The sequence below is a fragment of the Carassius carassius genome, chromosome 40 (genome assembly GCF_963082965.1).
Source record: "Carassius carassius chromosome 40, fCarCar2.1, whole genome shotgun sequence".
In the NCBI taxonomy this organism is placed as follows: Eukaryota; Metazoa; Chordata; class Actinopteri; order Cypriniformes; family Cyprinidae; genus Carassius; species Carassius carassius.
The window spans coordinates 25,951,302-25,975,397 of record NC_081794.1 but is presented as its reverse complement, the minus strand read 5'-3'; the positions used below and the strand labels follow the sequence as shown (position 1 = coordinate 25,975,397).

At 36.3% G+C, this 24,096-nt stretch overlaps 1 protein-coding gene across 17 annotated transcripts in view; it reads left to right on the top strand.

Moving 5' to 3' along the window:
• LOC132122472 (janus kinase and microtubule-interacting protein 3-like) overlaps positions 1-24,096 on the top strand; it is a 50,713-nt gene that overhangs the window by 18,522 nt on the left and 8,095 nt on the right. For 6 of the 17 annotated variants that reach the window (XM_059532762.1, XM_059532765.1, XM_059532770.1 and 3 more), the window contains 5 exons: positions 3,428-3,628; positions 13,861-13,980; positions 15,038-15,184; positions 16,825-16,956; positions 17,091-17,126. In XM_059532762.1, coding sequence (XP_059388745.1) covers positions 3,428-3,628; positions 13,861-13,980; positions 15,038-15,184; positions 16,825-16,956; positions 17,091-17,126 — 636 coding nt within the window. The remainder of the gene's footprint in view (positions 1-3,427; positions 3,629-13,860; positions 13,981-15,037; positions 15,185-16,824; positions 16,957-17,090; positions 17,127-24,096) is intronic. The other 11 variants (XM_059532774.1, XM_059532777.1, XM_059532772.1 and 8 more) reach the window with 3 other exon arrangements.

Sequence of the window (24,096 nt, the reverse complement as noted above, 5' to 3'; positions counted from 1 at the left end):
TTTTTTACAGGATGACAAATGTGTTGATACTGTAAATAAAAGGAAGGAAGATTAATTCAAATATAGTAAGTTTTAAAGTTTCTTATGGTTTACCCTGTGTATCATTAGATATTTGTCATTTAATAACTGATTCTCCACTTAAATGATTTAAATGTGTCTCTCCTTCTTTGATGTTTAATATAATATTGGTTTAGTCCAATGAGGATTCATTATGGGAAGGGCTTCCTGGATCAATGCTGAAATAGAACAAAGGGACTGACAAAATGCAGTGTAAAAAAATTCAGATGTTTATGAAATAATGATTTGAGTTATAATTATTCATGTGAGAAGAAAGCGGCTGTAGAGTGATGTAAAACTACCAAAGCAATAGCACTAGATGGAATATACTGTTGAGCAGCCATTATGCAAAAACATCTGACTGCAGAATGCTGTAGTTAACCAATCAGAATCGAGTACAGTAGGCATGATATGTAATAATAAATTCATATTCATGTTTGTTGGCTTCACATTCAAAGCACGGTCCTATGATAACGCCATTTGATGAAAAAGTAGGACATTTCCACTAAGCAGCGGGCTTGCTGTGTTCAAATCCATGTTAAGCAGAGCACCGACAGGAGTTTGGTGTCTGTCCCTCACGGGTCTGGAGCCCTGCGGTCTGGCCCGGAGCCCGGATACTGAATGTCCATAGCTGATATTTCTTGATTAAATTAATTCACCATGCACATGAATCACCAAGGAAACAGTGAGGCATGTGTAATGGCATACATCATAATCAACATATTCATGAAGCACATGGAAAAACAGTGTGTTTAAAATGCTAATGTGTTGTGTAATGTGCTTTCTCTATAGCCAAGGGATGCCATATAAGAGAACGGGACCTAATTTTCCCACGAGCCATGTAGCTCTTTATATATCACAGATAAACATAGACGCACACTGAGATTTCCTGTGAGATGCTCTGAATAACGTGGTAACGCCTACAGTGGGCGTGTCAATGTGAGTCACCTGACAGAGAGAATGAGTCACTGAACACCAGAAAGAGATTAAAAAGATGTGTTCTTTCATTCTTCTTCAGTTTGGTTTCTACAGAGAATTCAGCTGGGGGGGTTTGAATGTACATCGGGGTTAGTTGTCACAATGTTCTCTTTGCTGGTTCATTGATTGTTTTGTTTCATCATTGTTTTATTGTTTAAATTTTGGGTGAAAATGCAGTCGTTTAATTTTTTTGTACCAAGGCCACATTTTTTTTTATCAAAAAATGCTGTAAAAACAGTAACATTGTGGAATATCATTACAGTTTAAAACAACTGTTTTCTATTTAACTCACAATTTTAGATTGTGAGGAATAAACTGCGCACGATTCAAAATTCTGAGTTTATATCTCATAATTCAGATTTTTTTCTCAGGATTATGAGTTTTCTTATCATGCAGCTTTTCAGAATTGTGAGAAACAATGTAAGAGTTGTAAGATGTAAACTCAGAATTGCAAGACAAAAGTCAGAATTGTGAGATGAAAAGTTGGAAACAGGCTTGCGCTGCGTAATATTTTTGTGGAAATCGTAATGCATATTTTTTTAGGTTTCTTTAAATAGAAGGTTCAGAAGAATAGCATTTGAAATAAAGATAATCTGTAAAATTTTAAATGTCTTTACTGTCAAGTTTGATTCACTGAATGGTACCTTTTTTCTCAGGATATAAATATCCATTAGGCTAATCTGTAGAAATAAATTTGTCTGTACAAAAACTGATTTTCGAAAAATAAACCTGAAAAATATTCTCTGGAGTAAAAAGTGTGATGACTAGCCACAGTCTCTCCCTTTTCAGTGAGAGTTTGAAAGGATTTTATCATTCCATTAGTTCACACTTTATACTTTACTGTCAAAAAATATTCAGCTAATTACCATTTCCATGCAGGTTTTAGAAACTGAGATGTATAAATCCTATGCAGTGTTTGAATCAGTGCATAGTTGGAGTGTAAAGCTTCTTTTGAACTGCTGTGTCAAAGTCTGTGTGAAGTATTTCTGGACTGTGCATGAGGACATTTTACCAGTTAGGTGATTTATTAGAGCTGTGATTTGTGAAAGGTCAGCCTAAAGATTTTACATTTGTATGTTCAAATGTAAAAGGAATTCTCACAGAGAACTGAATACTGCTGCAAACCTCCATATAATGGAGCACAAGAGGCGCAGTAGCTATAATATAAATTGATGTGTGTATTTGAGAGGGAGAACATCAAAGCAGAGAAAGCAAGCAGCACAGTTAATTTCTTTTAGTGGTGCTTCTGTTTGCTGCTGTTTAGTTGCTGTATAGAAGTTTATAAAAATGGATTTATACAGTCTTTCTCTTACTGATACACTAGTACAGTATGATGGGATCACTGTGTTCTTATAGACGTGGCTCATGCTCTGAGTGTCAGAACACATCCAATAGCACAGAAATGCCTGATCCTCTACATTTCAACTCCCATACTTTTATACCATTCATGCACTGTCAGAAACACATAAAAGACACAACTGTTACTGCAGCAGAAACTGTTCAAAAGGTACTAATATGTACACTTTAGGGGTGTACACTTAATATGCTCCATTTAGGGATACATTAGGTATTTTGAATGGGTTCTTCCCCAGTGACAGCTTTTGAAAATAAAGCTTAAATAAATCTTTGAGGTGCATTCAGCTATTTTAAATAAATATGTATGTATGTATGTATAGTAAAACTAGCTAAATAAATAAAGCGGTGCATAAGTGTTTTAATTCTGGAAAAAAAAAAAACTTAAAGAAATGCAATAACAATTCATAAAAACTGTATAGACAGTTTATGGATTTTGTGAAATAAAATAATACAACTAAAGCAACAAGGAAAAAAATAAAATAAATGATGGAATATTGTAATATATTATTGGAATAAGCTGGAATCTGGAATTATTATTATCATCATTATCATTATTTTCATGTCACCAAGGCAACATTTCTCATTTTCATGTAGTTTGATTTGATGTACCAAAATAGCTTAAACTGAAATAAATACGAATAAAAACTAAATGTTATGTTTTTTAAGGGGATGAATTAATTAATTAATTAACTATAAAAATTGGCTTACTTGAAATAAGAAACATTAACTGAATATTATTTTTAATATATTTTTCATATAGTTGACAAAGGAATGTTTCTGATTTTCATTTAGTTAAACTTGATGTACCAAAAAAAAAAAACTAAAACTGATTAAAAACTAAAAATACAAACTAATTCAAAATCGAGTCTATAGCAATGTCTCAATGATTCTCAAATAACCCTGGACTGCTGTGTGATTTCCTGTCCTGGGTGAACATGGTAACTGTGTTTCCTCCTGTGGACTGCTGATACTGTTTTATATATACCTACCCATGTAAGGCAGAATGTGTGTGACTGTGCTGTGTTCTGTCCTGTAGATGGATGAGATTAAACTAAAGGAGCGTGCTGTCTGTGGGCTGGAGAGAGAGCTCAGCGCTCAGGCGGGCCATACGTGGAAACTGCAGCAGCAGAAACAGGCTGTAGACACTCAGCTGGCCCTGCTGCGAGACTCCAGCCCCAGACGAGAGGGCCCTTATTCACTCGCTGCAGGGGACGCAGCAGAGAACACAGCTAACCCTGTAAGCACCTCTCCTTCATTACTAAACCTCGCCGCTTGCTGCACCTCTGCTTTCATTCATGCTCTCCTGCTCGGTTCGGTTTTCCTCAACCCAGATCTCTAGTTTTCAGAAAGTCTCATTCATATTCTCCATAAACTGCGTTTGAGCAATAACATGTAAAGTCATTAAACATTGTTTTTATTGCTCATTTTGGTGCTGGTTAGTTTTGGGTTAATGGCATTTATTTTTATTATAAATATTTCAAATGCCTATGGAGAAAGTAAAGGGGGAAAACACTTACAGAAACAAAAGCATTAGGAAAAGTGGCCAAATGACTGTTGCACTTTACTGTTTAATATTTATCAGCTATACTGTTATTCACCATCAGTTCTTGAAGAACCTTTAACAAGATTTTTATTCCAATCAATCCACGGTAAGAACATCAAAAAGGTCATTAATGTGCATGTGGTATTAACATTATACACAGCAGACTGTCCTTACATGATTTTAAGAAAAAGAAAATGTGTGCAGTATGGCCCCTAAAAAGGTTGTAAATTCAGTTTTGTGCAAAGGTTCAAGGAATGTAATAGATCTGGGTTTGAGGAAAATATTGTTGGTCCAGCTGTTTGTTTCATTTGCTGGAGTAAACACGGATCTGTCCTGGGATCCTCACGCTTGGCAGCACAACTCTAACATCCCTACATCACACATTATTACACCTCTTATTGCCTGCGCAAACTCATCTATAGACATTAGTGACAGATTTTCATTAACAGCAGTAACTTTTTAATGCTTAGTGTTACCAAATACAAAATAACTGGAGATCATCATTAAGTCTTAATTGAATTGTATATTCTGCACCTAAATAAACCATTAATAACATGAGCTACTGTATTTCTATATGCCAAATGCCTGGCAATTTTGGCTTTGTGCATGTTAGGTTTAGGCTTTTATTTATTTCCCTGCACACATGATAAAAAATGTATTTAAAACAACTTTATTTACTGAGTCTCCTGCTGCGACTTGAATAAGGGCCTATTTAGTTTGCTATATATTCTATTTTTAATCTTTCTCTGGAGTCTAACAAAGAAACGTATAATATTCATTGTCTTTACAGTGGATTTCCAAAGCAACTTAAATTGCATTTAAGGAATTGTGTTTCTTTGGATTGCACAATGCTTCTTGTTGAGCTACAGAAATTGCATATTCATATATATATATATATATATATGTCTTGTTTATTAGTTTAGTTTTTTTTTTTTTAGCTTCATTGCTGTGTAATAGACTTGTTGGTGTATTGTGATATTAAATTACTGAGAGAAGCAGTGTTAGTTTTAATTCAATTAATAGTATTTACAATTGTTTAAAATATTACACTTTAAAATAACTGTTTCTAGCTGAATATACTTTCAAATGTAATTTATTTCTATGATGCAAAGCTGAATTTTCAGCATAAATACTCCATTCTTCAGTGTCACACAATCCTTCAGAAATCATCCTAATATGCTGATGTGGTGCTCAAGATACATTTATTATTAATGCTTACATTATTTTGAAGCTGATTCTTCTTCTTTTTTTTCTATTCTTTAATGAATAGCAAGTTCAAAAGAACAACATTTATTTGAAATAGCAATTTTTGTAACTTTATAAATGTCTTTACTGTCACTTTTAATTAATTTAATGCATCCTTGACAAATAATGTAATTATTAAAAAATATATATTATAATTGAATTTGAGTGCTGTATAACAGACTTGTATCAACATGTTAATTGTACTAAGAAAATCAATGTTTAGTCTTAAAGCAGCTGTTCATCATTTCTGTGGCACCAAACTAATGTTTAAAAAATTATGACTCCAAGTTTAAACTCTCCTCAAGTTGCCCTTTTTCTAGTCAAAAATATAATGATATACATATACAGTTATAAAAATAGATTTAGTTGTGAGAAGGGCTTTTCACTCTGTTATCATGCAGCAGAGAGCAGACGGCTGAAGGTGAGAGTTTGAGTGTGATCTTTCCAGGGCTTAATTTGTGCCGGAACAAGCCGGATCGGGATCCGGCACCTCCGAAATCGAATCCGGCACCTCATTTTGGCGGATCCCCCTCCTCCAGGGGTGGCGTTTCCGTATGGCAGACAGATATGTGCCGTGAAAAAATAACCAAAATTCATATCTCTATTATAATTCGTTATTATTATTTTAAATCAGAGGGTTTTACAAATATTTAACCAATGATAAGTATTTAAAAGAGCTTGTCAGTAAAACTTAATTACGCCATTGGATCCTCTAGCTCTAAGCGAAACCTCGTCACTTCCCCCGCCTCCACTCAGATTGACGCGCGCGCACAGCCTGGAGGAGACAGACCTCCGCTTATTCGCAAAGCAAGGGTAAACACATAACTGTTTGAATAGTACAGCATTTTCTTTACTCAAACACTATGTCTGTAAAGGCTAATGTCTTTGTGTGTTTGAAGACTGGAGAAGTAAGTTTTTTGCCATTTAGCCAATATACTTTTGAACGTTTTGAATATCCTGTGCATAAGCGCTTTATCGTTTATATCATGAGACATTGGCCAAGTTTACTAAACAACAAGAAAAACCAAGTGCCCATATAGCAACAATAAACGTTATATAGCCTGTAAAAGGTGATAATGGCATATAATGTGCTGCATTTGCCTCAGATGTGGACAAAACACAGATCTCCTCATTCGCCGGCCAAAGACCTTGTTAACTCCATTTGAGCTTGTTTTTCATATAGCCTAATGTTAATTGCACGTGTCTGATACAACACAAACACTGACAACGCAATGTTGTTTGACCCCCCCCCCCCCCTTTCTCCCTCCCCCCCCTGTATTTTAGTAAAGTGTGCCATGACACTGTTTTATTTGTCAACAACCATCAGACATCATATTGTGTGTATTTGGTTGCTTAAACTCAACAAACTACGAAAAATAACTATTATATAGGCTAATACTCGCGAGGCGGCTTTATACGCGCGAGCTTTGGATGTGACTGCGAGGGCAGCATGTGGAGTGCGCGAATACCAAATGGCACAATCTGACTTTGCTGCAGCCTGGAATTGAACTACTGGTTTCGTCTGGTCAGAGGAGAACTGGCCCCCCAACTGAGCCTGGTTTCTCCCAAGGTTTTTTTCTCCATTCTGTCACCGATGGAGTTTCGGTTCCTTTGCTGCTGTCGCCTCTGGCTTGCTTAGTTGGGGACACTTCATCTACAGGGATATCGTTGACTTGATTGCAAATAAATGCACAGACACTATTTAACTGAACAGAGATGACATAACTGAATCCAATGATGAACTGCCTTTAACTATCATTTTTGCATTATTGACACTGTTTTCCTAATGAATGTTGTTCAGTTGCTTTGACGCAATGTATTTTGTTTAAAGCGCTATATAAATAAAGGTGACATTGACATTGACATTAAAATACTTAAAAGGTATGCAAATTATACATTTTTGTGACAATTATTCAAACTTACAAGCTATGTTGAATAAATGCAGGGATTTACCTCATTATAAACTTGAAAGCTGCGAGAATTATTAAAACCACAGAAATGTAGGACCTGATTAAATGTAATTATTACACAGAGATTTGAAAGGCAAGGCAAGTTTATTTATATAGCACATTTCGTACACAATGGTAATTCAAAGTGCTTTACATAAAAGAAGGTAAAATAGTAATGAAGAAAAATAATAACAAGAATAAAACAAGCAATTTTAAAACTTTTAAAATTATTAAAACTGTACTTATTTAAAATGAATTTTAAACAGTAAGAAAATGATTTTACATAAAATTAAATAAAAAAAAACTGTGAAAATATATATTGCAATCAGTTCGGACATTGCACAGTGCTCATTCAATAAATGCACAGCTAAACAGATGAGTTTTAAGTCTAGATTTAAATGTGACCAGTGTTTTAGCACATCTGATCTCTTCTGGAAGCTGATTCCAACTGCAGGCAGCATAGTAACTAAATGAGGACTCCCCTTGTTTTGTGTGAACCCTTGGTATTTCTAACTGACTCGATCCTAATGATCTTAGTGCTCTGTTAGGTTTATATTCAGTGAGCATATCTGCAATATATTTCGGTCCTAGGTCATTTAGTGACTTATATACGAGTAAAAGTACTTTAAAATCAATCCTAAATGTAACTGGAAGCCAGTGTAAGGACCTGAGGACTGGTGTGATATGCTCATATTTTCTGGTTCTAGTCAGAATCCTGGCAGCAGCGTTCTGGATGAGCTGCAGCTGTCTAATGGTCTTTTTGGGAAGGCCGGTGAGGAGCCCATTACAATAGTCCAACCTGCTGGTGATGAAGGCATGAACAAGTTTCTCCAAGTCTTGGCTGGAAACAAAAGATCTAATTTTTAATGATAGTATGCTGATTTAGTTACTGCTTTGACATGACTATTGAAACTAAGGTCTGTCTCCAGAATCACACCAAGATTCCTGACTTGATTTTTAGTTGTTTGACCCCTAGAGTTAAGGTATGCATTCACCTTGAACACTTCATCTTTGTTTCCAAATGCAATGACTTCAGTTTTTTCCTTGTTTAACTGAAGAAAGTACTGGCACATCAAACTATTAATTTCATCAATGCATTGGCAGAGGGAGTCAATTGGGCTGTAGTCATTTGGAGATAAGGCTAGGTAAATCTGGGTATCATCAGCATAGCTGTGATAGGCAATTTGGTTCTTTCTCATTATTTGACTTAAGGGAAGCATATACAGGCTAAACAAGAGCGGTGCAAGAATTGACCCTTGTGGGACTCCGCATGTCATGGACGTCCACTTAGACTTATGCTCTCCTAGACTCACATAATAACCTCTCCCTTCTAAGTATGACCTGAACCATTTGAGTACCATCCCAGAAAGCCAGACCCAGTTTTCCAGTCCCTCTAGTAGTATGTTATGATCGACAGTGTCAAACGCAGCACTGAGATCTAGCAATACCAGCACCGATATTTTGCCAGAGTCACAATTTAAGCGAATATCATTTATTATCTTAATGAGTGCTGTCTCTGTGCTGTGATGCGGTCGAAAACCAGATTGAAAATTGTCCAGGTATCCATTTGAGAGTAAGTATTTGTTCAGCTGATTAAAAACTACCTTTTCTATAATTTTACCTATAAAAGGAAGATTAGATATTGGTCTAAAATTGCTCAAAATGGTGTTATCAAGATTGCTCTTTTTCAGGAGGGGCTTAACAACTGCATTTTTTAAGGAGTTTGGAAATGCCCAGAAAGAAGTGAGGCGTTCACCACTTCTAAAAGATCTGCTTCTAAGCAGTTAAACACATTTTTGAAAAAAGATGTGGGAAGTGTGTCAAGATAGCAGGTTGACGATTTTAGGTGCTGCACTATGTCTTCCAGAATTTTGCTATCAATTGCTTCAAAAATCGACATAGTATCTTTTTTATATTGTGGCCTAATCTGTCTGACCTCTGCATTACTTGAGGATGTGCTAATCACCTTCCTGATTGGTGTTAAAGATATAGCTTCCATAAATAGTACACTTGTGTTCTCGTTAATACATCTCCTTCTGACAGAGACCGATCTAGATTCAGTTGTAGCAGACAACAAAATTTCAAAGAAAATACAGAAATGATCAGATAGTGCTATGTCCTTAATGACAATGGATGAAATGTTTAGACCCCTACTGATGATTAAGTCTAGAGTGTGTCCACCTTTGTGTGTGGGTCCATGCACATGCTGAGTCAAGTCAAAAGTGTTAAGAACCGTTATCATTTCTTTTGTAGTTTTGTTTTCTGAATTATCTATGTGAATATTAAAATCCCCTGCAATAGCAAAACAGTCAAACTCTGAGGAAATCATTGATAACATTTCTGTGACCTCTTCAACAAAGGCTGGAGAGTATTTTGGAGGCCTGTAAATAATAATAAACAGAATGCGTGGAGCACCTTTCAGCACAATCCCTAGATATTCAAAAGACAAGTACTGACCAAATGACACTTGCTTGCATTGATAGACATCTTTAAATATAGCAGCTACACCCCCACCTCTCCTAACAGTCCTGCAGACACTCATGTAAGTGAAGTTAGGAGGGGCTGCTTCATTAAGGACTGTTGCATTGCAGCTGTCTTCAAGCCATGTTTCGTTTAGAAACATAAAATCCAGATTGTTTGTGGTTATAAAGTCATTGATTAGAAATTATTTATTTTTTAGTGAGCGAATGTTTAAAGATGCTAACTTGATGGCTGTGCTTTGTGTCTTTACATCAATCTTAGTTTGATGCATAATAGGCCGCAGATTAGATGAGTTTGCCCTTCGACTTGAGATGGCCTTAGACTTTCTATCACGTGATAAAACTGAAATAGAGAAAGCTACAGGCACACTGGGTTCCCGCTTGTTCAGTAGGCATTTGTGAATGTTGCTGTTATTATAGCGGGGACCCCACACATATCACTGAGTGCTGCTATCAGTTGTTTTTGGTTCACCTTCAGCAGATAGAGGGTTTAGGCCCTGGCGTTGTGGCAGTGGTCGAAGAGCTCTCGCAGGAGCAGGGACCACAGGCTTTGGTGGTTTTGGGGCCTGCCGTTTTTTTTGTGATATCTGCGGGCTTGCAGCAAATGAGTGAGAGAGTTTAGTCCCAGAATACACCAATTCCTCCATTTTCTGTGAGAAGCACAGAAGTGGAGATGCTGGAGAAAGTGATAATGTGTCTGGTGAGATGGGCTGTGTCTCTGGTGTTTCCGGTGGCTGTGATATGTTGTCCTGGCTTCCCTGGCTGTTTTCCAGAAAGTAATCCCTGGGTGCTGAATCTTGTAGCTGTTTTGATACATCACAGTCAGTCTGTGAGGAGCTCTGTGGGCAGGGCTCAGTCGGGATAGTATCCATGAGCAGTGTTTGTTTTGGCTGTGTGGTGTTATCAGTGTCCTTGTGGGATATATCAACCACATGATGACTCGGACCCGGTGTGTGTGTGCTGAATGGATTGACACACTCTGCTGAAGGATGACGGAGGGAAAAGTAGATATTGTCCTTAAACACTCTAGCACCAAGTTTGTTTGGGTGGAGGCCATCCAGTTTAAACAATTGTCTATGGCCCCAGAAAAGATTGAAGTTGTCGATGAAATTCACTCCTTTTATATTACAAGATCTTTGTAGCCATGTGTTCAGCCCAAGCAACCGTGAAAACATATTTGTTCCCCTTGCTGGGAGTGGTCCACTGATGAACGACTGAACTTTGAGTCTTCGAAGTGTTTCAAAGAGTTCACTGAATTCCTTCTTAAGGAGTTCTGACTGCTCTTTCCGAATATCATTCTTCCCCACATGGATGATGATTCGATTTGCAGTCTTGTGCTTCATCAGAATGTTCTGAAGTTCCTTGTTCACATCAGAGACCGTTGCTTGAGGAAGGCAGCATGTTGTTGTAGTCCTGCTACGGATGTTTCTGATAACAGAGTCACCCACTATCAGAGTCCTTGGCCTGGCTGCGCTCTGAGCTGAAAGTCGCTGTCTGCTCGTCCTTGAGCACCTGTTAGTAGCGATGTTAGCTGCTGGCTGATCAGATCCATCTTTAAATACATTTGGGGATTCCTCACCCACATTCATTAATGCTTCAAATCTGTTTTCAAGATGTATAGGGGGTGGTTGAATGCCAGTATTCACAAGCATTGTCATAGTCAAATCTGGGGTAGAGGAAGCTACGGCAGCAATACGAGAAACTCGTGACAATCTGATATTTCGTTTTCCTTTGGGTCTCGCTCCCTGTTTGTGCCATCGATTAGTGTGGCGATCAGTTTCGGCTTGTTCCTCTACACTTGGTATAAATTGTTGAGATTCAGAAGACTCATGGGACTCACCGGCTGTATGCTGAGAGCGTCCATGACGACGATCTGCTAAGTGTTCCGTCTGTTTTGGAATTCCAGCAAGTAACTTTGTTTCAAGAATCACAATCCTTTGTAGAAGTTTGCAGCAGTTCATGCAACAAGTAGATCCAACAGGAGGCATTTTTTCTCTCTTCTGTTTGAATGTAGGCAGTTGTTTTCCCCTCTCTGGAATGTAAGCTGCTGGCAGTGGGAGGCAAAGTTTTCTTTTTGTAGTATTATTCCAGTCCCAAAGAGTTTTTAGTTTTAGCGTTTGTGCCAAAAAATCTGTTTTTTGAGCACTGTGCTGATCTGCTGATGTAGAAATCTTAGAAAAATCTTAGAAAAATCAGAGAAAAGTACAGAAATAAGAAGCAAAGCGCAGAGCAATAAGCTAAAACGTCCGAACGGTAGCAAAGCCGGAAGCGTAGGTTCCGGCTTTAAAAATAAAATTCCACAACTTTTTCAAAAACGTTTTTAGGCCTGAAAATTGTTGTTTTAAAATCGCATGGCATTTTCATGACCTTACAGACCCTAAATGCAACTGATGCACGCTCTTAAAATCACTTAAAGGAGCATTTCACCCGTGGGAACATTGATCTTCATTGAAAGTGGGTCATATATGTAGTCGAAATCTATTAATATTTTCGAATTTGGTGCCTTTTTGACCGAGTTATTACAGAAAGTAACTTTAGGGCTCATTTGTATGGAAAACCACAACTCCCACAATGCAACACATTTGCACAGCTCCACAAGCCACTCCCACTCCCAAGACATTGAGGACACAGTTAGCGATGTATGGTATTAACGTGCCACAGTAGTAAACAATGCCACAGTAAGCTTTTTGTGCATTAAAAAAGTACTGCACAAACAGTTTACAGTTGACGTTACGTAACTTATTAACCGGGAATCATTTCGTTATAATAATGCTTGAAGAAATTGTGTACATTTCACGAAATGAATAATACATAAAATTTAAACACTTACTTTACAGTTAGACGTCCATTTGTCCCTGCAGGCTTCGGCTGGCGTTTCCAGTTTACCTTCGGAATTCTGAAATATGTCTCCAGGACGCCTCTGTCCATATGCGGGGCGAAACTAGGATGGTTCACAATGCAAACATCCGTGTCCTTGTCTGCCTCAGACATTTCTTCGAGGAGAAATTGGCATCTTTCAAATTCTTGGCAGCAGACGGACTCTAGCTCTGTGTCCGTAGGCGCACAACGAGAGCACAGGCACCACCAGTCCGCACCAGCTCGAGCACGCCCGGTCACCTCGGACGCGACAGGCAGGTCTCCGGCCTCGGTTGCAGCCGCCGCCTCCTGTTCCTCCATCAGCCTCAGCTGCTCTGCGCTATATTGTGGCTCGTATAGATAGCCACGAACATCTGTTTCGAGCAACAGACTTTGAAAATCCTCTTCTTCCATATCATGAGTTGTTCCTCCAGCCATTCTCGTAAATCTGACTCCATAAGCGCTTGTTAGCTTAGCTACATAGCTTCCAAACAAGATGGCGGATTTTCATTTTCGTTTCTGTAAGTTTAGTCGCACCCACTGATCTGTAATAGGCCTGTAGGGTGAGTGGGTCCCACCCCCTGGAATAATAATAAGCTAGTGTGTGTAGTCTCTACACTTTTCAATGAATTTTGACTTCCTGCTTATTATGACGCAAAATGAAGATTTTTACGTCATAATAAGCAGGAAGTAAAACACTTAAATCCTTATTTCTCCCATCTCAGGGAAAAATAAAGGAAAAATCCATGATCATTATAATATATGACTGGGTTTCTTACAATACAAAGCTAAATGCAAATGGGTGAAGTGATCCTTTAAACTGCTCCAGCAATGTGATTGCACGAATGTTCCGTTACCTCTCCCTCCTGTAATCACATGCCGGATCCGTTACCCCGCTTTATTCCGGGACCTCGCAATTTACAAATTAAGCACTGGATCTTTCCCACATGTCAGGAAACGCATGGATGCACACACTTTGTATTCACACGTTCAGTCTTGCGTCTCTATCCGAGGCTTGTTTCCCAGCAGCAGAACATGTGTGTCTCTGGCTGTGGGTTTGATGTCTGCTTCTGCTGTGGTGGAGCTGCTGCTTTCATTTTCTCTGCAGGAGAAGAGATGGATTTGATCAGTGACCTTTCAGCTCTTTGTCAGATGTGGCCACGCCAGAGCACTCGTTCTCTATTCCCTCCTCCTCCGACTGTTTCTACAGTTACCTGACATTATGGAAGATTTCCTAAATACAGCAACACCAAATGGAATTGAAATAAAATAAATAAAAAGTGTATGTGTGTCAAGACTTTGGTGTTTGTCAGAGATGTTTAAGAAAGAAAGAAAGAAAGAAAGAATTAACATAAAAGTGTTTTTTCCAGTTACCTGCAGTTGGTTTGTTTTCCAGATGCAGCAGTTGGATGAGAAAGACGCTCGACGTTTCCAACTGAAAATTGCAGAACTGAGTGCTATTATCCGCAAACTAGAAGACCGCAACGCACTGCTGTCAGAGGAACGCAATGAACTGGTGAGTCTGTGCTAGTGTGAATTATTATTATTATTATTATTTATTTGTTAAGGTAAAATATTTATATTCTGTTATCTTTTATGTTTATTGTTTTGCTAAAATATTTATTTATTTATTTATTCTTTATTGTTATCGGAAAAATATTTAATATTTGTATAGTACTTTATATATATATATATATATATATATATATATATATATATATATATATATATATATATTTGTTCTGTTTAATTTATTGCTATGGTAAAAATCTTTATATATTTACTTACCGTATGTATTTACTTGTTATAGATCTATCTCTCTATCTATCTATCTATCTATCATCCATCCATCCATCCATCCATCATCCATCCATCTTTTGTTTACTTTTGTCCAAAAACTAATTCAGTCTTTTTAAAAAAAAATTACTTAATTTTCTTTTCCAAATTGTGATTGCTTTGTGCACAAATGAGCAAATATATATAGTGTGTGTCTTCTGTATTGTTAACTGTAATAAAAGCATATTAAAGGGGTTTTTTTGCCTTTCTATGTGTTATGTAATAGTGTGAATGTTCTCTGTAATGGTGGTATGTATGTGAACAGTGATGAATGACTTTAGTGTTTCCTCCTCTCAGTTCAGACGGTCTTAAAGATCAACAAAGAGTTGAGGTTAAACATGGCAGCTGAAACCTTCAGCAAGGGTCAGGACTCATTTTACCACTCAATACAGTCCTCAACAATGACTTGATGTGCAAGTAGACTGAAATAGCCAAGTCATTTTAGATTTCAAGCCTTAAACTAATTTTCCAACTAGTTCTTCAAATGTACAGTCCAGGTCATTTAGTTTTGCAACATCTCTGATCACATTCTGAAAGATAGCGTTGTGTTCAAAACAAGTAACTTTGAAGGTTTTATTTGTAAAAGTATTTTCTGAAATCAATACTATTATAGCCATCCTTCCTAAACGAAAGATATTCATGCATATTTAAGTATTTAAATATTATTTAGGGTTACTGCATGCTTCTGCCACCTTAACTTTTTTGGTTACCCTCTGTTTCTGTGTGCTTGTGTCCAGTTAAAGCGTCTCCGTGAAGCTGAGAGCCAGTATAAGCCATTACTGGACAAGAATAGGCGTCTCAGCCGCAAGAATGAGGAACTGGCTCATGCACTGAGACACATGGAGAACAAAGTGCAGTTTGTCACTCAGGAGAACATCCAAATGGTAATGAAGTGAGCATATCTGTATTTGCATAGTATGAGCCCTTTTTAATTGATAGACTATTTAACATGATTTTAGTTTTAAGAATTTATAGTTACATCACATTAACTTTTAAAGTGAACTATAATAGAGGCAAAATTATATTTAAAAATTTAATATTATATGGTTGGAAATCAAATGTTGACCAGTTAAAGTTCTTAAAATACTGATGTTGATTAAAACAATTAGTTGACATACAAACTACCAAAAGCTTGGGTTGGAAAAGTTATTTATTTATTTATCTGTTTTATACTCACCAAGGCTGCATTAATTTAAATTAATTAATCAAACCACAAAACCAATCATAAGTGTCAATTTTTTTTAAATTGAGATTTGTAAAACATTTGAATACTGAATATATAAGCTTTACACTGATATTTGGTTTGTTAGGATCGGACAATATTTGGTCGAGATGCAACTATTTGAAAATCTGAGGAAGCTAAAACATCGAATCATCTTTAAAGCTGTCCAAATGAAGTTCTTAGCAATGCATATTTCTAATCAAAAATTAAGATTTTATATATTTATGGCAGGAATTGAACAAAATATCTAAATGGAACATGATCTTTACTTAATATCCTAATTTTTGGCATAAAAGAAAAATCTATCATTTTGACTCATACAATGTGTTGTTCTCAACAAATCTCTACAAATGTGCTACTTATGACTGGTTTTGTGCTCCTGGCTCACAATTAGAGAATAAAAACGGGCATATTGTGAAATATTATTAAAATAGGAAATAACTTGTTTTAAATCTTTTAAATGGTAATTTGTTCCTGTGATGTTCCTGAAGCTGAATTTTCAGCATCATTACTTCAGTCTTCAATGATCCTTCAGATATCATTCAAATATACTAATTAAACATTTCTATGCATTTCTTCTTATTGTCAATGTTGAAAACAGTTGTGCTGCTTAGTATTTTACTGGAAACTATTATACTTTCAGGATACTTTGAATGCAAATTTTAGCATTTATTTGAATGTGAAATATTTACATTTTATCAATTGAATGTTTCCTTTTTAAAATAAAAAATAATCCTGCTGCTCCCAACTTGTCCTGAAGGCATCAGTATTTTGTTTGCCAATGCAGTCTTATTGCTTGTATTAAGTAAATCACCTGCTCTTTTGCAAGCTAACAATTCAAAATGATTCCTCTTGAAAATGTAGTCATTGCAGTAAATGCATGATGAGGGGGTGCTGTGAGCCGGTTCTGTTTTGATCAATTTATATCCAACAACTGCTCCAATGTCATTAGACATAATTGGCCATTTCCAGCTCAGGCACATTACTATTATTTTGATTAATTCCCTAGACAAAAGAAGCATCCATCTGCCTGTTCTACTGCATAAACCTGTTTATATATGTTTGATACTAAAGTAGTCTTTTTAGATTGAGTGCATAAAACATTAGCTTTGAATACTGAAGCATCTTTATGTAACATGGCCGTGTTTGCATGTAAATAATTTGTTGGTTGAGTTGTTCACATTCGAACGTTACTTCTTATGTCTAAATGATCTGATCATTATGACAACTCCTCAGACATGAGTAAGTATCTGTCAGTAGTCTCTCTGCACCCATACGGTCACTTAATGTTTTATTTTGCAGCGAGAGAAGGCCGGGATGATTCGCCGGCCCAGTTCTCTGAACGATCTGGATCAGAGTCAAGAGGAAAGAGAGATTGAGTTTCTCAGACTACAAGTGCTGGAACAACAGAACATAATCGATGATCTGTCCAAGGTATCAGAATTACTTCTCACATGGAAGCACAAAAAAGTATTTTGAAAGCCACAATTAGATTAGGAAATAGATTACATGGGGTCAATTTTATCAAAGTAATTATATATGCAAACTGTGTCTGTTTTAATTTGCAGGCGCTGGAAACCGCTGGATATGTGAAGAGTGTGATAGTGAGTCATTTTGCCTCTGGGAAATATTCACACTGTGAAATGCTAAAATATGTTTTTGCATATGAGCACAGTACGATACCTAACAAAACCCAGATGAAAATGTCTGCAGAAATATCTGTTTTCTCAAAGGGGGAATGAAATTAGCAACTGAAATGAGTGAGTAATGTACGGTATGTGAGGTTCAGACGTAATGTAAATACAGCAGCATGCATTCCTTCCTTCCTTTCTTTCTGTAAAACTGGAAGTGGAAACAGCACCTTGTACTCTATAGAAATGAGATGTCCATGTATGCAGCCTGATCTCACAATCAAAACGTACATATTTAGACGTAAATTAAAACTGTCCAATACGTATGTGCCTTTATGTATTTAAAGTGTCATTTACGTATTATCTGGACGTAATTACAGGTTCGATACGTATCGAAATTTACGTAAAAACAACCTCAAATACGTACAGATAGAACGTGTTCTCTGACCACTCAGTTATCCATAGAAATTTGCTCATGAAGCTGCTTTTCAATGCGTATCGGATTAATTTTTTTAATATTTATGTATATTTTCCCTTTTTATAATTTTTTTGTGATAGATGTAAGATCCCTATACCTCACCCGAACCTAAACCTACCCATTTTATACAGAATGTTAAAAGAATAAAACATAATAAAACACAAGTTTTGTAAAAATATAACATTAAAACGTTATTTTGACCCATTAACGTTAATCTTACACCTACCCCTAAACCTACCCACAACCATTTCTAAAAACTACATAACGTTACTGTTATAAATAAACAAATAACAGACAAACAAACATAATGTTAATGATTTATTTTTTGCGAAAAAATATCAAAAGTGGTACCAAAAGTAGTTCAAATGATAATGAGTTCCAGTCGCAGTCCTCTCTGGAGGTAATAGCTAGTTTTTATAGGGTACAGAGTAGAATTTAATTTAATTTATTAATCCGTGAAATTATGAATCTGTCTTCTCTCCGTGAAGGCGCACTGGCGCAGTAGTGATGTGTCGTTCTTGAATTATTCGTTCATTTTGAACGAATCTTTAATGTGACTCGGGAAGAACGAGTCGTCTCGGGGAGTGATTGGTTCAGTCGCGCATGCGCATTATTCTATAGGTTCTGTTCTAGTAGTAGTGATTCACCTGTCAGTCAATGCAGTCTTGAGCCGGAAAGAGAATTGATTAGTTCATAGTTCGGGTCTATCGGGTTTTTGACTCGTTCCTCGTTCCTTAATCACGTGACAGCTACATACGCTAAACCCAGAGCCGCTGAAAAACACAAAATCATATTTAACGGCTCTGGCTAAACCCAATTGCAGTCTGAGCCGGAAAGAGAATTGATTAGTTCATCTCATGAGTCTTCGGGTCGAGTCATTCCTTAATCACGTGACAGACCCATACGCTAAAACCATAGACAGTAAAACAATGCAGTATTGAGTCGGAAAGAGAATTGATTAGTTCATCTTTCGGTTCTTCGGGTTGTTTGTTCTTTTGTCCCGTGATGTGACAACATTGGCTAGAGTAATTATTAAATCAGATTGTCTGTATAAACCATACTTTTGTAACATATGACACTTTATAAACATTAAAAAACACCGTGTACATACTTTTGAATTGTTGTTTATTGTTTATTTTTGTGCCAGAAAAGCTTTGTAACAAAGAGGACAACTATTCCAATATAAATCAAAATAATAAAAAAGTAAATAATTAAAAATAAAATTAAAATTAAAAGATAATAAAGCCACAGGGTCTAATAACCTTAACAAATGAACTTTAAAAGTACAATATAAAAAAAGAAAAAAAAGAGAAAAACTAAATATTGCACAACAAGCTTTGCTTTTTTTAGATAATAATTTAAAATGAATACGTTTTAAAATAAATAACACTTTTGTGCCAAAATAAAAACTTTATATCAAAGAGGATAACTATTCCCCAAATAATTTTAAACCATTTAAATAAAAATAAATGAAAATTAAGAGATACTGGTGTACTCACACTAGGCACGGTTGCCATGAACCGGCCCCGAGTACGATTGTTCCCCCTGCCCACTCCCCCTCTGGCCTGCACTCACATAGGGTTTCAGCATTCGTGCCGGAGCACGCTTACGTCATTATGGTGCGACGGTTTCGGGATAAACAGCGGCGCTCTAAAAAAAAAAAAAACCCCCAAAAAAAAACACGGCGCTCTCTGAACACAATGGAGTCACCTTTATTTATTTATATAGCGCTTTAAACAAAATACATTGCGTCAAAGCAACTGAACAACATTCATTAGGAAAACTGTGTCAATAATGCAAAATGATAGTTAAAGGCAGTTCATCATTGGATTCAGTTATGTCATCTCTGTTCAGTTAAATAAAGGAGTCCATCGCTCTGTTTTCTTTGTGGATAATTTTGTGTCGTTTGGTCCACAGCCCTCTCACAGCCTGTTGTTAAACAGATGTGTCGCCTTAGTGCCGCGAAAATTTTCACGTAATCGTGCTGCTCGTATAAGGAGGTTTGCTAGGTACCAGCTGAAGTGCAGCAAGGACTTTGCAGCTTTGATATCACGCGTCCTGTTCCCTGCTCCAGCACGGTTAGCGCTCACACTGCATGTGAACCGCGCCCGAGTCCAACTGAACCGTGCTCTGGCCCACCTCTTCCAAGCGGGCCAGGGCCGGCTAATCGAGCCGCGCCCGGGCACGGTTCGGAGCACTCACACTAGTCAAATGAACCGTGCTTTGGTGGTCAAACGCACTCGGGCACGGTTCAAACTGGCTGGTGTGAGTACATCCTAAAGCTACGGAGCCTTATAACAATAACAAATTACCTTTAAAATCACAACAACAACAAAAATATTGCACAACAAGCTAGTCTTTTTCTAAATAAATAAAAATAAATAAGCTTTAAAATAAATAACACACTGTGGCTATATATTTAGGACTTGCTTTAAGTCATGTTTGTATTTAAAAAAAAAAACAAGCTCCCTGACCTTGGATGGGCTGAGTCTGTTTCTTCTATCTGAAATAATCTGCCCAGTTTTAGAAAAAAATATTTCAGATGGCACAGATGTGGGCACAATGCAAAGTCTTGTCTTTGTGACTTCAGAAAGGCTTTTGTATACTGGTGAACATCTCCTCCACCAGGCCAGAGGGTCTGATGTGCGGGGTAAGAGTGGCTCTGCAAGGTAGGCCTGCACCTTTATAGCATCTAATGTCTTAGAAGAGGTAGCAGAAGGCCTCAAGCTTGCTACCCTCTCGTCAAAGTCTTCCCAAAACATGGCCCCTGCACTGGCAGTCGCACCAGGATCTGAAGTATCCTCCTCACTCTGAGCTGGGTTAAAACTGTTAAAGCTGAAGTTATCATAACCTTAATGTTTTAAACTAACATTAATAATTCAAATTAAAAATTTTATTTGCTTTTAATGTATATGTCATTATGTCCTTTTTTGAGCAATCTTCTTATACATATATTACACCAATATGTCAAGTCTGCCTAGGAAAAGCAATTATTATACCAGCAAACTCAAAATTGGAGTAAAAATGAACAAACTAGTCTATAAAAACTTTTTATTGTAAGCTTGGATTATTATATTATTATATAGCCTAGTGTTTATTTACCGATAGACAGTCAAAAAGACAAATTAATCAATATTTTATTTATAACAGGGTTTTATTTATTTATAAAATAATAACAAACCACAGATCCTCAACAAACAGTAACAAAAACACAGTGACAGAAAATGTCAGAAATAGCGTATGGGTCTGTCACGTGATTAAGGAACGAGTCAAACTCGACCCGAGACCCGAAAGACTCATGAGATGAACTAATCAATTCTCTTTCTGGCTCAAGACTGCGTTAGTTTTGCGTGTGGGTCTGTCACGTGATTAAGGAATGACTTAAACCCGAGGACTTCTCGGTAAAATGATCCGAACTTCCCATCACTAATTCGAATTTGAAAATAGCGCCAGTGCGCCACAGGAACGTTACGACATGGTTTACGGCACTAATATCGAACTCTCATTGGTTCTCACATAATTCGTCACAGATTGCGACATTTCGTGTTTCAGTTGATAGACATTTTAAATCAGTACTGCTACTGCGCCATAGTGATGGGAAGTTCGGATCATTTTACCGACTCGGACTTTTGAGTCTCGTTCAGCAAAATGAACGAATCTTTTTTCGAGTCATTTCGTTCATTTCGTTCATTTTAGCAAAATGTAATGAAAATGTTACGTGTTACTTCCCCAACACATCTAGTACTTACGCAAATGTTGATCACACTAAAAAACAATACAAAACTAAAATGCTATAAGCTATATATAATAAATGCTATATATCTTTACCTGGGTCTTCAGTCTGTGATTAGCTCACCTCACCTCTTATCTGACAAGAAGTCCTCGGGTTTAAGTCATTCCTTAATCACGTGACAGACCCACACGCAAAACTAACGCAGTCTTGAGCCAGAAAGAGAATTGATTAGTTCATCTCATGAGTCTTTCGGGTCTCGGGTCGAGTTTGACTCATTCCTTAATCACGTGACAGACCCATACGCTATTTCTGACATTTTCTGTCACTGTGTTTTTGTTACTGTTTGTTGAGGATCTGTGGTTTGTTATTATTTTATAAATAAATAAAACCCTGTTATAAATAAAATATTGATTAATTTGTCTTTTTGACTGTCTATCGGTAAATAAACACTAGGCTATATAATAATATAATAATCCAAGCTTACAATAAAAAGTTTTTATAGACTAGTTTGTTCATTTTTACTCCAATTTTGAGTTTGCTGGTATAATAATTGCTTTTCCTAGGCAGACTTGACATATTGGTGTAATATATGTATAAGAAGATTGCTCAAAAAAGGACATAATGACATATACATTAAAAGCAAATAAAATTTTTAATTTGAATTATTAATGTTAGTTTAAAACATTAAGGTTATGATAACTTCAGCTTTAACAGTTTTAACCCAGCTCAGAGTGAGGAGGATACTTCAGATCCTGGTGCGACTGCCAGTGCAGGGGCCATGTTTTGGGAAGACTTTGACGAGAGGGTAGCAAGCTTGAGGCCTTCTGCTACCTCTTCTAAGACATTAGATGCTATAAAGGTGCAGGCCTACCTTGCAGAGCCACTCTTACCCCGCACATCAGACCCTCTGGCCTGGTGGAGGAGATGTTCACCAGTATACAAAAGCCTTTCTGAAGTCACAAAGACAAGACTTTGCATTGTGCCCACATCTGTGCCATCTGAAATATTTTTTTCTAAAACTGGGCAGATTATTTCAGATAGAAGAAACAGACTCAGCCCATCCAAGGTCAGGGAGCTTGTTTTTTTTTTTTAAATACAAACATGACTTAAAGCAAGTCCTAAATATATAGCCACAGTGTGTTATTTATTTTAAAGCTTATTTATTTTTATTTATTGAGAAAAAGACTAGCTTGTTGTGCAATATTTTTGTTGTTGTTGTGATTTTAAAGGTAATTTGTTATTGTTATAAGGCTCCGTAGCTTTAGTATCTCTTAATTTTCATATATTTTTATTTAAATGGTTTAAAATTATTTGGGGAATAGTTATCCTCTTTGATATAAAGATTTTATTTTGGCACAAAAGTGTTATTTATTTTAAAACATATTCATTTTAAATTATTATATAAAAAATGCAAAGCTTGTTGTGCAATATTTAGTTTTTCTTTTTTCTTTTTTTATATTGTACTTTTAAAGTTCATTTGTTAAGGTTATTAGACCCTGTGGCTTTATTATCTTTTAATTTTATTTTTAATTATTTACTTTTTTATTATTTTGATTTATTTTGGAATAGTTGTCCTCTTTGTTACAAAGCTTTTCTGGCACAAAAATAAACAATAAACAACAATTCAAAAGTATGTACACGGTTTAAAATTATTTGGGGAATAGTTATCCTCTTTGATATAAAGTTTTTATTTTGGCACAAAAGTGTTATTTATTTTAAAACGTATTCATTTTAAATTATTATATAAAAAAAGCAAAGCTTGTTGTGCAATATTTAGTTTTTCTTTTTTTTTCTTTTTTTATATTGTACTTTTAAAGTTCATTTGTTAAGGTTATTAGACCCTGTGGCTTTATTATCTTTTAATTTTAATTTTATTTTTAATTATTTACTTTTTTATTATTTTGATTTATTTTGGAATAGTTGTCCTCTTTGTTACAAAGCTTTTCTGCAACAAAAATAAACAATAAACAACAATTCAAAAGTATGTACACGGTGTTTTTTAATGTTTATAAAGTGTCATATGTTACAAAAGTATGGTTTATACAGACAATCTGATTTAATAATTACTCTAGCCAATGTTGTCACATCACGGGACAAAAGAACAAACAACCCGCACTGTCTATGGTTTTAGCTTATGGGTCTGTCACGTGATTAAGGAATGACTCGACCCGAAGACTCATGAGATGAACTAATCAATTCTCTTTCCGGCTCAAGACTGCATTGACTGACAGGTGAATCACTACTACTAGAACAGAACCTATAGAATAATGCGCATGCGCGACTGAACCAATCACTCCCGAGACGACTCGTTCTTCCCGAGTCACATTAAAGATTCGTTCGAAATGAACGAATCGTTCAAGAACGACACATCACTAATTCGAATCATAACGAGCGCGGGCTTTGACTGTGACGGACGCTGTTGCTGAGAATGAAGATGAAGATCGATTGATATGGTTATGTTTCTTGCAAACATCTGGATTCTAAAGATGGAATACAGCAAACAAATAAAATGGATGTGATTTGTAATTGTATGCAGAGCTTTTGTGTATCTATGTGTTGCAGCATGCACAGAAATGTTATTTCCTATTAAGTAGATGAGTAAACTGCTTTCAGTAAATTCAATAAAAACATTTATTGATATGACAATTAAATACAACAGATTTTAATCATTAAAGCCACGATTTTAATATTAATACATGGGAATTCATATAAATTCACACTTTACGTTAGAT